This window comes from Solanum dulcamara, chromosome 3, assembly GCF_947179165.1.
Source record: "Solanum dulcamara chromosome 3, daSolDulc1.2, whole genome shotgun sequence".
Taxonomy (NCBI): Eukaryota; Viridiplantae; Streptophyta; class Magnoliopsida; order Solanales; family Solanaceae; genus Solanum; species Solanum dulcamara.
Genome location: NC_077239.1, coordinates 2,149,331 through 2,166,178, shown reverse-complemented (window position 1 = coordinate 2,166,178; position 16,848 = coordinate 2,149,331). Strand labels below are relative to the sequence as shown.

Here is a 16,848-nt window from a genome sequence, read left to right as displayed (position 1 = left end):
ATATAATTAATAGTAATTCAATATCCTTTAAGAAATTATGTTAAAAAATAATTTGATTCCTTGAATAGTAACGTCTTCTATGAATTGGTATCACACTAATTCAAAATTCAAAATCTTTTAAAAACATATGAAAAATTGCTATAAAAAACACATTTAACTTTTGAAATTCGAATCTTTCTCATTCTGATCAATGCAGATTTGTCGTTGTTATTCCCAAAAATAAAATTAAAAAACATCAATCTTTTGTGTTCTTTTATGTACTTAAAATATGAAATACTTTTTCACGTAGAAGAAACAAACTTTAAATAAAATTGAAAAAAATTAAAAAGTTTATTAAAAAATAGGTCTTTGCAACATGTGTCATTGTGTTTTTGAGGTATTCAAGTTTTTGTTTTGTCTCATTATTCTCCCAACTCTTCTTTTGACTTTCATTTTTTCACAATTTGGCTAATGCTATGAAAACATGTTTTTATTTACTAACTAATTCAAACTATTGATCAATAATTTAAATTTGGTTTATTGAGGAGAGCGTACCATGATTTATATGAGCTAGAGGCAAGTCTCTTAGTCGAACTTCATCGCAGATAAAAAGCTTAATATTTAAATTGTGAGGAATAAAAGTGGGCCTATTATAAGATCGTATGTGTTGACTCTTACGAATTTTTCGATTATCAAACAAACATGCTAATATTCCAAAATACAAGGACATATATGGAAATTTAGCCTTCTTGCAAAAAAAATAAAAAAATATTAGAATAGCCATAGAAAGAGTACATAACATGTTTTCAAGTTACTACTAGTCAATTTCTTGATGGAAACTATACTCCACTTGTAAACAAAACTTGTAAAGAATAGCCATTCAGATTACCCGGTGTCCGATACTCGTTTTACTGTTCTGACTCATTTAGATTCGTGTTGTGTAACATCCACTAAAGGAGGAAGCACTCCTTACCTCCAGAAATCTTTCCATTATCATATATCAAATCCGAGACCTCTGGTTAAGTGTCAACTATCTAATTTCTTGATGGAAACTAATCTCTTCTTGTGGACAAGAACTTGCAAGGAGTAACCATTTCCCCATGGTCCAAGGCACTTAACAATTTCTTGTGTTCTTGGATCAATCATGGCAATTTTAAAAAAAAAAAATTGCCTTGTTCCTCACGCGGTGTCTGATACTCGCTTTACCCTTCTGACTAACTTAGATACCCAGCTGCTCGAACGTGAGACCTTTGGTTAAGTTACAAGTAGTCAATTTCTTGATGGAAACTAAGCTCTTCTTGTAAACAAGAACTTGCAAAGAGTAACCATTTCCCAATATTGGTCCAAGACACTTAACAATCTCTTGTGTTCTTGGATCAATCATTGCAAGATTTGAACTTGTGGTTTCAAGAAAAATCTCCCCATTGACACCATATCCAATTGGTCTTTTAACAATCAAAGTGGATTCAAGAACCAATTTTTTAGTCCAAAATCCAAACTTTTCCATCACCCAAATCTCAATACATGTCTTGCTTTGAACAAGATAATGAAACAACATAGAAACAGAACCATCATACAAACCAAGTGTTCCTAAATTTGAATTGAACACATCTGGAGTTTGTATCACTTGAAAATCTTCATTTCTAAAATCAAATACAAGAATTTCGCAACGTCGTTTGTCGTCGAGTTTCTTCCAGTAATAAAATCCATCAAGGTATGAATCAAAATATGACATGATTATATGACTACTCAAAAATGTTTTGTCCTCAAAATGCCTCCAAGAATTAGTACTTAGTGAATAAACTGAAACAACAGCGGATGCACTTCTTGTAAATGTTTCTTCCTGCCAAAATAAATCCCTTATCCATACAACTTTGTAATCTTTACTCAAAGGGTCCATTCCAAATCCAAAATGATGAGAATAAGACCTCAGACTCTTCGAAAATATCGACGGGTGCGTGTCGGAACCTCCAGAAGAAGCGCATTTTTGGAGAATCCGACACGAGTACGGCAACATTTTTGTAGAGTCTGAGCAAGATAAACTAAAATCATTGTTGCTTGGACTCTTCAAAAATGTCGACGGGTGTGTGTCGGAATCTCGAGAAGCAACACATTTTTGGAGGATTTGACACGAGTGCGGCAACAATTCTAGAGAGTCCAAACGACGACATAGCCTGAAATCATTGTCGTTCGGGCTCTTCAAAAATGTTGAAGGGTGCATGTCAAAACCTCCAAAAGAAAAAGAAGCACATTTCTGGAGGATCTGACACGAATGCAACAACATTTCTGGAGAGACTGAGCAACATGATGTCGACGGCTGCGTATCGGATCCTCCGGAAGCAACACATTTCTTGAGATTCGGACACAGATACGACAACCTTTTTGGATAGTCCGAACAACATAGGCTAAAATCTATGTTGCTTGGACTCTTCAAAAATATTGACGGGTGCATGTCGGAACCTCCAGAAACAATGCATTTCTGGAGGATCTCACACGAGTGATGCAACATTTTTGAAGAGTCCGAACAACACAAACCACTAAAACAAGGATAAAAAGGTAGACTTGGTACTATTATATTCTTGATTTCCTCTGTTACAGGGTTCCACATAGACATTTCATTCTTATCAAGATTATGCACAAAAAAAAGTCCATTCAAAGGGCCAATTACTGGCTTTAAAGAAGTGGATTTGTGCAAGTAAAAATCTTGAAGCAAAGGGTATTCATCAATTGAAATAGATAATTGATTAGTATCAAAGAAATAGAGATGAACAAAAGGAATTTCATAATTGTTTTTGTGGAAAAAATGTTTGATAATAAAATTTGGAGATTGAATAAGTATGTACCAGTATTTGCAAACAGATTTGAGTTTCAGTATAGACTCCACAGGCAAGATTGATAATATCTCCATGATTATATCTTCTGGAAGTTGATCAAAACTTGTAAAACACCCCTCCATTATGCTGGAAGAAATGTTTCTTTCTTGGTTAGATAATTTACTGTCTTATTACCTCACAATGCTGAAAGTCTCCTTATATATATTCCACACACGAAGCGAATTCAAGATTTAAACTTGATTGGTTTGAGATTAGAATTTTATCACGATTCATTTGATTTACTCTCTCTGTTCCAAAATAAATGTTGTTTTAGCTCTTTTCACGTCCATTAAGGGAAATAATAAATATAATGTATTATTTACTAAATTATCTGTATTTACCAACATGAATTGTGATGCAGTGATGAGACTGTTTCACCCTTAACTAGATGTTTTGGGTTCGAACCCTGGATATGAAGAAAATCTTGTTGGGAGAGTCACCCCGAATGGGCCCTTTAATCGAGGCTCCATGGACTCCGGATACCAGGTGAAAAACAAAAAAAAATTACCATTATTTATTAGTAGATATTTCTTGAGAATTGAACATTAATATGAAGAAATGACTTTTTAATATAAGAGTATAATTGGAAGCAATTACTAATTATTGTTTTCAATTTCTAAGTGATATTTAATTTGAAACAAAAGTAATATTAGATTTGATATGTTTATATGTACTTATTTAATGAACATGTTAACATATATATATGGGGCCAGGATTAAAGCTATTTTGTTCGGATGAATTCATAACTTTTTTGGTGATATCTACTGCTATTTCTATGGAATATTTGCTATTTTTTACCAATATAGATATCGAATGGCTCTATCAATCAAAGTTTGGATAGATAAAAAGAAATCGCCTACTAGTACTTTTGTTTTTGATGAAACTTCAACTCAAATTTCATGGTTCTCCGTAAATTTCATTGATAGAATGAATCGATAATCTTATCACTTTGTCATAATTAAATGATAAGTATATATTTTCATCTTTATTTTTAATTTAACTATGGTACGTTAATATAATTTGATGTAAACTTTGGTATAAATTTCCTTTGGGCCACCCCCATGATTAATATTCCCAACTACCAAAAAAATCATGAAACATGCTTGGGTGATACTCTTTAGATATTTTATTACAAGTCAAATTTAAAATGATTTTTTTTGGTTGCCAATTGTCAAGAAGACTGAAAAAAATAATTAAATGTGCCTTTATATTATTAAAGCTTTTGCTTTAGGGTGATTTGCACAAATACACTACATCATAAATGTTATGATAGATCTTTAGCGATAATTAATTAACGATAATAGCTTAATTATCATTAAATATATTTTTTAATAGCAATTAACACTTTTTGTAAATATTCCCCCTAAAGCCTATAACGAGATTTGATATGTGATTTAATCATCAACATAAAAATATTTAGTGATGTGATCATCTTTAACTTTATCGAGCAAAATTATTCCATATTTGTGCGAATGAAAATAGAAAATAGAAAATAGAAAATATCCGATGAAAAACTTATAGGGCCTATTTGAAAAGTCATCCTGGTAATTAGATTTGGTGTAATTGGATGTAATTACATTATCTGGCATATTTGGTTGACCATGTAACTACTTGGTCAACAGGTAATTGGGTGTAATTGGCACGGGTAATTATACTCTACAATTCCTAAGGGTGGTTGTAAATTGGTGCAATTACATGGTGTAATTATAAGTTAATTACTTTTTAATTTCATCTTTTTATTTCTATTTTTATTTTTTTTCATTTTAATTTATTTTTTATTAATATTTTTTAATTTTTAATATCTTTATCATTTTAATATTTTCTAAAAATATATTTTTTACTATTTAAATTTCTTTTCCTTCTCATTCTCAATCTTTACTTCATTTGATTCCATGTAATTTTTCGTATTACTTTTTTTATTCTATGTTTATTATTTTCATTAGCATAATTTTGCTAGTATTCGAATTTTTAAATTAAAGTAAAAGTCACTGTTGAATAAAGTTGCAGATTTATGTTTTTCTTTTCTTTTAAATCATATTTATGTGTGTTATGTTGAAAGTTTACATAAGAGTAGTATTATGTTTAAAATTTTATTTTGAATTTAGAACTTATGTTATATTTTCGATTTTATTTATTTTAGTAGTATTAATTTGATATTTCACGTTGCAAGCCATTTATTTTTAAGTAGACTGATAGATCATCTTTTTGTCAAATATTTTAATAATTTTATGATATTATATTTATAAATATTAATATTTTTGTCAAACATGCATTTCATGATGTTCAAAGAAATCTTGTATGTTTAGTTTCTACGATTAATTAATTAAAATATAAATCAATTATTTTTTATAATATTAGTAAGAACGTAACTTTATTAATTAATATATATATATATATAATATTTAATTTAATATCATTTATGAAGGCCCTTATTTGTCTAATATAAATTGTAAGGAGGCTTCGTATGAGGTAAATTTATGAATCTAGCTACTGTTTTGGCCATTTTCGGATTGAAATTGTGTGAAATTTTAGAAGATTGTATCTTGATCATTTGAACTCCGTTTTTAATGATTTTTAAGGCTAGATTGTGAGGGATTTTTGGAAGGAACATCATGGTTTAATTTGTTTGGATTGGAAGGGTCTAGTTTTTTCAGAATTCGCTGATCAAGAAGCTACCATTTTCATCTTTTAGTTCAAATTTTGTGAATTTTCGTTGCATGCTCGTTTTGTTTAGTTTTCCAACTTCGTATTGGTTACCAAATTGATTTGTGAGCTTGGAGAGATGTTTAGAACCTGCTTTTGGGGTCAAATTCAAAATTCTGAACGTGGGTCCCACATTTCCTATTTTAGACCAAAAATAGATTCATCTCCGAAAATCATGAAATTAGTGTATAAATGACTGTAACGATGTTGTGATTCTGTTTTTGACATCGTGACAGCGTTCTGAGGTCGTTCAAAAGAAAAACACTCTGGCATAGTAATTTGGAGCTCGTGTGTTCAGCCTACAGGTAGGCTACGACTTTCCTTTCTTTAGATTGACCTGGAATGTGTGAAATTATGTTGAGATTGATGGAATTTGGGTTGGGTAGATTATTTGTATATCTTAAGTGTTAGAAATCATGCTTAGGGATTTTCATCGAGTTTCTCGTATATTTGGAAGCATGTGTAGCTTGTCGTTATCTGTTAGTATTGTAAGGAGAATTGAATGAGTATATTGTTGATATTGTGGAGTACGTTGGCCTTAGTATAGGTTGTAGACATGCTTTAGTTGCTCCGGCGTCGCTCCGACGGACTTAGATCCTTGTAAAATAGAGTAGCGGGCTAGTGCCTGGTAGGTGGCCTTAGCTAGACGACACTCTTGCTCTTAATAACACCCTCATCCATAACTCGGTATGATCATGACTTCGAGATGCGGCGACAATACTAGATTTCATGACCATTTGGCTTCGTCTTCAATTCAAGTTTTGGCGACATATCAGTTGGCGCATTGGGAAGGATATTATCGATACTGTTGTTGTCTAGTTGGAAAGGAGAATATTCGGCACTGTGGGATAAGTCATCTACGAGCATTCGAGTACCTAGTCCCGACCTTCATTCTGAATTATCGGGGAGCATCCTGTTACCCAGCCCCGGCCTCTGCCGGCTTGATAGTATGACGAGCATTCGGGTACCCAGTCCTGACCTCGATCATATTAATGTGTTACGGCGAGCACCCGGGTACGCAGTCCTAGCTTCGACCGCACCGATGTATTATGGTAAGCATCCGGGTACCTAATCCCTACCTTGTCCATGTTGGACATTCGGGCAAGCATTTGAGTCCCAGTCCCAGCCTCGACCCCTAAGGCACCCCTAGTTTGTTGACTCTTGGAGATTCTGAGCTTGAAAATGATGCAGTTCTTCGGTTCCTGACAGCCTTGGTAGTTGTAGCTATTCTGTGTACTCGACGGGTTTATGGGGGTTCGTTCGGGTTTTTATTTAACTTGAGCACGATTGTCCCTGCTGGGCTTATGGGGGCCCAGCTAGGTATAGTTAGTTGTAGTTCTCGTAGATAGTACTCTTTTCACTTTAGATGCTTATGTTGATTACTATTTAGGCTTATTCTTTTTTTTCATATTGTTTTCACATTTTCTGCTCAGTCGGCCTATGATCCCTACTGGGTACCTGTTGTTTTGGAACTCATACTGCACTCTGCATCTACCTTCGTGATGTAGGACCGAGCACCAGCTATCACCGTGGATAGATTGAGCCTATTGCAGTCACCTTCGAAGACTAGGGTGAGCACTTGGCGTTTTGGATCACTTTTGTCTCCTTCAGTATGGATCACCCGTCTTTTGTTTTGAGACTATCCAGTTGTTGTAAATATTTTCGATCCACTTCCGGAACTTGTACTCATCTTTTACTTTGTAGAAGCTCTGTACTTGTGACTTTCAAGTTCTGGGAGGGATCTTTAGTTGTTTATATCATGTTTTGGGTTACTTCCGCTTATTCATTCTGCTTGTTTTTATTCACCACTCTTGTTTATTTTTTTGTCCTTAAACCCATTACTTGGAGTTCCGAATTTACGGGTTACCTACTGATGGATTATAGTAAGTGTCATCATGACCTGATGAATTGGATCGTGACAATAATTTTCTCGTGTACCAATAAAAGATTAATATAATTAATAATAAGAGATTAACTATAAATTATTTATACATGTCCTATATATTAACTTACCAAAATATAAAAATTCCCTGGAGAACTATAATTAAGCGGTACAATTAGACACCTTATCAAATCAAGAATTATACAATTTTTTTGATTATTTAATTAAGAATTGGGCCTAAATATATATAAACATATAGAATATATACATATACAATACATACATGTACATATGATTTATTTCTATTTTTTTTAATTTTGAAACATCTTCTTAATTAATATAATCGAAGTAACTAATCATGTATTTGTGGTTAGAATTGGTGAAATAATTCTATTAATTATTATTATTATTGGTAGAACAATTATAATATACAAAATTTTATATGTCATTCAATGTATAGTTATAAATGTCTTATTTTTTTCATATTTAAAACATCTAATTTTTAAAATTATATTCTTATTTTTTTCTTTAAAAAACGCACACATTGTATGAATGGTCTATTTATCATTGTCAAACTGTATATATTTTATTTGTTCATTATATTTAAAGAAAAATCAATTGTAATTTGAAAACCCATTCAATTTACTAACTTGTGTATTACTGAGTAATTGGTATTTTTTTAATTACTAATATTTTTACTTATATCTATTATTAACATAAATTTTAATTGTCTCCGTCGATAGAAAATACTAGATTATATGAAAATAATTTTTTAAAAATATATATCCTAATTATGTTATACTTTATTTATAGACATTAAACATATTGTATACTAGAGTATCTTGCATAAAATATATCTATTTTAAAGTATTATAATTGATAATTAGTTATTAAGTGATTTTTTATTTACTTGTTTTAAACATCCTTCTGATTAATAAAGAATTTTGGAGTAACTAAATTTTTTATTTGTGGTTAAAATTGGTGAAATAATTTTACCAATTTCTATATATACTAATTCTTGTTTGGAATTAGTATATATAGAAATTTGCTGGGAATAGAAGAACATGGCTGATGTGGGATGCAAACTATTATCAAGTCACTCATATTAGATCTACTGCTCAATCAATACACTGCTTCATAAATGGAATCACTGGAACCTTCTCTTGTTTTGTTATTATTGTATATGCTTTTAACACTAGTGAGAATAGAAAGGAACTATGGACACAATTAGCACAGATTGAGCAAGGAGTTGATAAACCTTGGTTAATAGCCGGAGATTTTAATATTGTATTGTATCCTAATGATAATAGATTATATGGTGCCCCAGTGTCCTTAACTAAAATTCAAGATTTCTCCAAGTGTCTTCATGAGTTACAACTTAATGAACTACCATGGAAAGGAGATTACTACACCTGGTCCAACAAACAAATGGGTACTGATAACATTTACAACAGGATTGATAGAATATTTGGTAATCTTGATTGGATGTTGACTTAGGGTCATGTGGTTACACACTATGAGTTGCCTTATATTTCTGATCACTCTCCTATGCTACTCATACTTGAGGATAAACAATGGATAGTCAAGGCTCCCTTCAGGTTCTTTAACATTTGGGCAGATTACAACACTTTCATGGACAGAGTAAGTATGGCACAAGTAACTTGTACCAAGGAAAATGGCAAACATTTGGCCTAAGCTAAATGCATTAAGGCAGGCTTTGAAAGTCTTGAACAAAGAGGAGTTCAAAAACATTTCCACTAGAATAACTGAAACCAGAGTTGAGTTATTCCAAACACAGGAAAAGATCATTCAATACTGCACTGATGGATATTGAAAAATGGAATCTTGTGGAAGAAAGTGCTCTCAGACAAAAATCCAGAGCTACAGGATAAAACTTGAGGATAGCAATTATAAGTATTTTATAGCAATGATCAATGAGAGAACTAATAAGAAATTGATGCTAGAACTCACATCACTCACTGGAACAAGGCTTAAAACACCAGAGGATATTAAAGAGGAAGTGCTTAAATTTTATAAGGCTCTCATGGGATCTAGCAACAATGATTTACCTGTTGTAAATAAGAAGACTATGAGGAGGGGAACTACAATCACATATGAGCAAGGAACTGAGTTATGCAGAGATGTGACAGATGAAGAAATCTGGAATACACTAGCCTCTATTGGAGATGATAAATCTCCTGGAGTGGATGGTTATAATGCTTACTTCTATAAGAAGACTTGGAGCCTCACCAAGGCCGAGATTCTGATGTTTATCAAGGAATTCTTCAAATATGCAAAACTCTATAGGCCAGTCAATTGCACTATGATCACTTTAATTCCTAAAGCTACTAGTCCGATGAACATCAAAGAATATAGACCCATAGCTTGTTGCACCATTCTCTACATAATCATTGCTAAAGTCCTAGCTGTTAGGATGCAAAAAGTTATGCCATATATCATCAGTGAATCTCAATCAGGTTTTATCCCAGGGAGGAAAATTGATGATAACATTTTTCTTGCTAATGAACTTGTTAAAGGTTATTCCAGGAAGCATATTTCCTCAAGGTGTGATTAAAATTGACCTGCGAAAGGCTTATGATTAAGTGGAGTGGTCATTCTTGGAGCAAGTGTTGGAGAAACTATACTTCCCTAGAAAGTTCATTTGTTGGATTCTTGAATGTGTGCATACAGTAAAGCAGAAAGTTCTTTCTCTCTCTTTTGAATCCCAGAGATTGCCTCAGTGAAGAGGCCAGTCTATACAATTCTGTTTAATGGTGAACCCATCCCTCCTTTTGATGTTGCAAGAGGAATTAGACAGGGAGATCCCATCTCTCCTTACTTATTTGTTATATCTATGGAAACCTGAAGTGGAGGTTTCAAATTTCATCCTAAGTGTGCAAGACTAGGTGAGTCCCACTTATGCTTTGCAGATGATTTATTACTATTTTGCAGAGGAGACCACAAGTCAATAAGGGTCATTTATCAATGCTTCCAAAAGTTCTCTCAAGCATCAGGACTTAAGGCAAACATGAATAAAAGTCTCACTTATTTTGAAGGTGTCAGTGATCAGGTAAAAGATACTATACTGCAATAATTTGGATTTGGTTGTGGTGAGTTTCCCTTCAAATATCTTGGTGTCTCCTTATCCACTAAAAAATTGTCCCTTATGCAATGGACATCACTAGTGAATAAAATTATAGCTCGAATCACCTCCTGGACTGCCCAGAAACTCTCCTATGCAGGAAGAATACAAGTAGTAAAGTCAGTACTCTTTGGAATTCAAGTGTACTGGCCCCAGATATTCATTATACCTACAAAAAGTACTTAAATTCATTGAGGTTTATTGTAGGAGCTTTACATGGTTAGGTGCAAATACCATCAATAAGAGAGCACTCATATCATGGAATAATGTGTGTCTACCTAAGTCTGTGTGAGGAATGAGTCTAATCAATATATGAATATTGAATCAGGCTACTATTGTTAAGACTTGTTGGGACCTTGCCCATAAAACTGATAAACTATGGATCCGATGAATTCATTCTTTTTACATAAAATCTCAACCCTTCTTTAGTGTTGCTATGCCTCAACAGAGCTCATGGATGGTTAGGAAGATACTTAATGGTAGAAGGATGTTAGAACAGGCACAATTTCAAAGAGAATTACCAACAATTGGCACCTTCTATGTGAGTTTACTTGGTGACAGACCAAAAGTCCCCTGGAAATGTCTGATGCTCACTTACACTGCCAGACCAAAAGCCATTGTCACAATGTGGCTCCTGTTGCAGAACAAGCTCCCTACCACTGATCGATTAACTTCCTGGGGAATGGATGTCAATCAACAATGCAAAATGTGTCAGCAAACTTGGAAACTAGAGATCATTTGTTTTCCCAATGTGAATTCACTAGAGCTATTTGGAAGAAGTTACTTACTTGGATCAATTGGCCACTCTTTCATGCTGCGACATGGGATACACACTTGAAATGGGCTCAAAATCATGCCAAAGGCAAATCACACAATGCGCAGCTTTTGAAGATAATGTACGCAGAATGCTCCTATGCATTGTGGATGGAAAGGACCTAGAGAACATTTGAAGAGAAAAGAAGAACCTACGAAGGGATAGCCAAAGAAGTAGCATCATGTGTAATATGAGAGCTTCTAAGAAGATTAGTACTAGGCTACAATAAATTCACTTCTGATGATGTTAGTAGTACCTAATAGTATGTTTTATTTGGATAACAAACTGTGATGAAGTTTGTTATGGGTTTGTAAATATCTCTTGGTTATTAATAAAAGCATGTTAGTTACCAAAAAAAAAAATCTTGTTTGAAATGATTATCATATAAAAAAAATTAATGTGTTATTCATGGTATAGTTATAAATGTCATATCATCAATTATTTTTAATAAATATCTAATTTTCAAAATTACATTGTTTTTTCTTTTGAAAAAACATCCATTGTATAGATTAATCTATTTAGTTGGTTATATTTAAACAAAAAAATTCAATTGTAATTTTTTGATTCCGCGCTTAATTACTACAGTATAGTTTACTAAATCTGTATTATGAAATAATTAAATATAATTTTAAGTAGATAAAATTTTAATTTATAGTTATTATTAACGAGAAATTTACTTGTCTCCTTAAATAAAGGAATTTATTTTAAGCGAAAAAATAATTTTTCAAAGGTATTCATTGGTACATTAGGAATATAATTGAGTTTTGGAGAGGGGGGGGGAAGGAGTAGAGGTTATGTATACGTATAACATAATTTATATGGTATAGTAATAAGAAATATATTCATATAATAAAAATGAAATTACAAAAAATAATTTTTAACTAAAGCGTACAACTTTTTTTAATTACTTGAACAATATTTGTTTTTAAAAATAAATCATACATTTTTTGTTAATCGAATAAACTATATCAAACACAAAAAAAACTTAGTAACTAAAGAGTTTGTATTTTAGTAGTTCAACTAGGAAATAGAAGATAATTAGTTTTGTTTTGGCGGAAAAAGTGTTGAGGAAATAAATGCAAAAATTGAAATAAGAATAGTATAGGCTCTTTACATTTTTGGCCAATTTTTTTGGGCCATTTAGCATCTCTCATTAATTATTTCCTTTGATGACATAAAAGATTTTATTTTCGAATCTATCAAAACAGTAAGATTCTTAATGATTATTTTGTTTTAGTCAATGAAATAGATTTATGATTTATTTATTGTTTTTCTCTGTTTCACCAATAAATAAAGTCAAATGCCTATCAAACTTTTACTATGATCTTGCTTTCAAACAGTTACTTGTAAAATTTTCTCTAGAAAATACTGGAAAGTTGTACTATGGTGGAGCAGCAAAATCTATTGTAGTAATGAAGGCTACCACCTTTTGTTTAATAGGCTGATGTCCGGCCTAATTTGCTCACACTTCGACAATTTCATCAATAATAGATATATCCCATCAACATAGGTATCGGCTAACTCGTCCACTAAGATTTAGGTGGATGGAAAGAAATTACCTACTATTTTTGCCTCTGTCGAAATTTGAACCTCCAACCTCATGGTTCAGAACCAACTTCATAGATCACTAGGCCACACACTTGAGTGCGACAATCACTTTCTTCTTATGATGGTGGGGTCAAAGCTAGCTTGCTCACACATCGACTATCCCACCGGTTACCTACCACCTCCTATCAACACAGGTATTGACTAACTTTGTCGACAAAACTTAGGTAAATGAGAAGAAATCAACTAGTTTACTTTTTTGTGCCTCCACTAGGATTTGAACCTGAGAAGAAAACCACATTGTTACAAGAATTGTCCTTCATCCAGTCTCTAACAAAATTCTGACTTTCACCTTTACATTACTCAAAGCAGCACAAGCATTTCAATTTCCTCTATCAGAAAGTTCTGTTAAAAGGAATGGAAATGTAAATAGTAGTTACCAAATACAGTTTCACCGAGTCTTTCAGAAATAATCTCTCTACTTTCACAAGATAGGTATGGGTAAGGCTGCGTACACGTCTCTCTTCTCAGAACTCACTTGTCGGTTTACACGGGATATATTGTTGCAAGTACAGTTTCACCTAGACTGATTCAAAATCCAAATATGCACAAACTTTGCTCAACATTTCTGGCTGATATGCGTAGCAACGCAAATAGAATATGCACAAGATCAAGTTCACATCTCAAAACCTATGTTGCTCGGACTCTTCAAAAATGTCAACGGGTGCATGTTGGATTCTCTAAAAGTAGTGTATTTTTGGAGAATCCGACACGGGTGCAGCATCAAAAATGAAGAGTCCGCATAACTTAGCTCAAAACACAGTTGAATTATCATTGCAAACACATCATGAACATCGATTGCATCCATGTTCTGCATAAAACATGCGACCTACTATAGAATGACAGAATAACACTACAAAGGCAAATAACAACTCTAAAATATTAAATATTTAATGTGGAAGTGCCATTACGAAAACTGAATAGACAAATCAGGGAATGATGTGGTATAGCAATGTCAAAGTTTGCCTCCCGTTGTCCAGCTAGGAGAGGATCTACACTTACATTATGGATTCAGCAGAACACAATAGCTTTTGAAATCTTTTATTTGTGTACAACAATAATATACCCAATGTAAGCAGGATCTGAGTAGGGTGATGTGTACACAACCTTATCCTTACCATGTGAAGTTAGAGAGGTTGTTTCTGATAGATCCTCGTCTCAAGTAAGGCATATCAAAAATCAAACAAGTAAAGCAAATACAGGAGCGAAAAAGCCATGTGAAAAAAAGAATGAAGAAGAGAACATTAGCAACAACAAATAATATGATCATTGTATTTGTGTATTGTACAAATTATCTATTCAGAACTCAATAAGCAAAAAGAGGGTTATGGCCAAAACCCAAAAATTTAAAACTTTGGATCTGCCTTTGTAGTCCACCCAACTTGCAGAGTACTCCATATCCACTTGTGGTGTGTTTCACTAGGAATGCAGAACCATTTACTACCCATAAGACTCGAAGACGGGGGGGTTATAGAGAAGCAAATTAAGATTAGCGGTGAAGAAGAGTAACAACATCAACAACAGTATGCCTCAGTCCCAAACAAACTGGGGTCAGTTATATATATATATATGAATCATCAATGACCATGTTATGCCATTTAAACTCACCGCATGCCAATATTAAACAATGAAGAAGGCTAAGAGCAACATAAATTGCTGAAAACGGAAGAAAAAGAATAGTGATCTAGGCAATACACGGCATACCAAGCAAAGACTTGCTTAAAACTTAAATTAAAGGCAGACATAATGTGAGCAACAAAGAATTTGGTAAGGGAACTTATATAAAATCAATGGTTCATGTTCTTTTAATACGTCCTCTCTAGCCAGAGCTTCTCCTTGAAATAACAATCAAATACAAATGCCTTCTCAAAAACCAATAGGTACAGCAACATCCCAATAGGAGTCTTATACGTCGTCCCATAAGGCATCATCCAGAAGTTGAAAAGAGGAAATGAAAAAAAAAAAAAAAAATCATCTTAACACTGCATTGCAAAAGGTTCTTTGAATGGAAAAGCGACTTGGTATCGTCATTTAGAAAGCAACCAATAACAAAGACAACTCAACTGGCAGGGAAGGTCAATTTACCTAATTTAGGTACACATTCTATTCTGACTTCTGAGCATCTCAAAACGTTTGACATGCTTCTACAACTCCCTCCATTTCAATTTGTTTGTCTTAGTTTGACTCGGAACAGAGCTCAAGAAAATAAGAACTTTGAATCTTGCGATCTTAAATTTAAAATGCGTGAAGGTACAAAAATGCCCTAAAAATCTGGTGGTCTAAATATGCCATGTAGGATTTTGGGAGTAAAGGTTACTAAATATAAAATGTGACATTCTTTTCGAAACACATGCTATTTGCGGACGACATAGTTTTGATTGATGAGACTCGGGATAGAGTTAACGATAGGCTAGAGGTTTGGAGACAAACACCGGAGTCCAAAGGTTTCAGATTGAGCAGGACCAAAACAGAATACTTGGAGTGCAAATTTAGTGTTGCGATGGAGGAAGAGGGCATGGAAGTGAGGCTTGCCACTCAACCTATCCCCAAGACAGAAAGCTTTAAATATCTTAGATCCATCATCCATAGTAGTGGGGACATCGATGATGATGTCACACATCGCATTAGGCAACGTGGATGAAATGAACTTGCCTTTGGAGTCCTATGTGATAAGAAAGTACCACCTAAACTTAAAGGTAAGTTCTACAGAACGGTGGTTAGACCAGCGTTGTTATATAGAGTATAGTGTTGGCCAGCAAAAAAAACTCTCATTTCAGAAGATGCATGTGGCGGAAATGAGGATGCTGAGATGGATGTGTAAACACACTAGGAGTGATAAGATCAGGAATGCGGTTATTCGGGAGAAGGTGGGAGTGGCATCTGTGGCAGATAAGATGAGAGAAGCGAGACTGAGATGGTTTGAGCATGTGCAGAGAAGGGGTGTCGACGCTCCAGTTAGGAGATGCGAGCGGTTAGATTTGGGGGTCATTGCAGAGGGGTAGGGGTAGACCGAAAAAGTATTGGAGAGAGGTGATTAGACAATTGATGACGTTACTCCATATCACCGAGGACATGACCTTAAATAGAAAGGAGTGGAGGTCGCGGATTAGGGTAGAAGACTAGTAGGGGTAGAATGGTGTCTGGCCGTGTGACGGTTTAGGGTGGTCGTAGGTCTAGGTGTGCCTTTATAGTTGTGTTGTTATTGCCTTTGATTATCACTTTATCACATTACTTTGCTATCGTTATTGTTCTTGCTATTGTTCTTGTCCTGTAAAATTTGCATCGCTATCGTTATTGTTCTTTTTATTACCTTTGATTATCACATTACTTTGCTATCATTATTATTCTTGTTATTTATTTTTTTGTGTTTTTATGCTATATATATTGTTTTTTTTCTCTATTACTTGAGACTGTGACTTTGAGCCGAGGGTCTTTCGGAAACAACCTCTCTATCTCCATGAGGTAGTGGTAAGGTCTGCGTACATCCTACCCTCCCCAGACCCCACTTGTGGAATTTCACTGGGTATGTTGTTGTTATTGTTCTCTTCGAAACAAACTAAAAAGGAAAATAAGACAAATAAATTGAAATGAAAGTTGGTCTTTGTAGTTGATTGACATAGTTTTACATTGTATTTTTCAATTCATTGCAATTTAATTATTTTTATAGTAATATTTTCTTTACATTGTAAATTTCTTTTCTTCATTTTACACTTTTTCTTTCAGTAAAGCACCACTTTAATTGACTTTGCAGTTAAAGCTCCACACATCGTAGTGCTAATCTACATTTTTCACCTTTGACAACAACAATAGAAGCCGTGCATATCAATGCGCGAACCAGTAACAACACGGA

The 16,848-nt window shown here is 33.6% G+C and overlaps 1 protein-coding gene across 1 annotated transcript; it reads right to left on the bottom strand.

Annotated features, from left to right (window-relative positions):
* Window positions 1–1,146: 1,146 nt before the first annotated feature.
* LOC129882120 (uncharacterized) lies at window positions 1,147–2,968 on the bottom strand. The gene has a single exon (XM_055956278.1). It carries the CDS (start codon window positions 2,933–2,935, stop codon window positions 1,199–1,201), a length of 1,737 nt encoding a protein of 578 aa, XP_055812253.1. The 5' UTR covers window positions 2,936–2,968; the 3' UTR covers window positions 1,147–1,198.
* Between the last annotated feature and the right edge of the window lie 13,880 nt (window positions 2,969–16,848).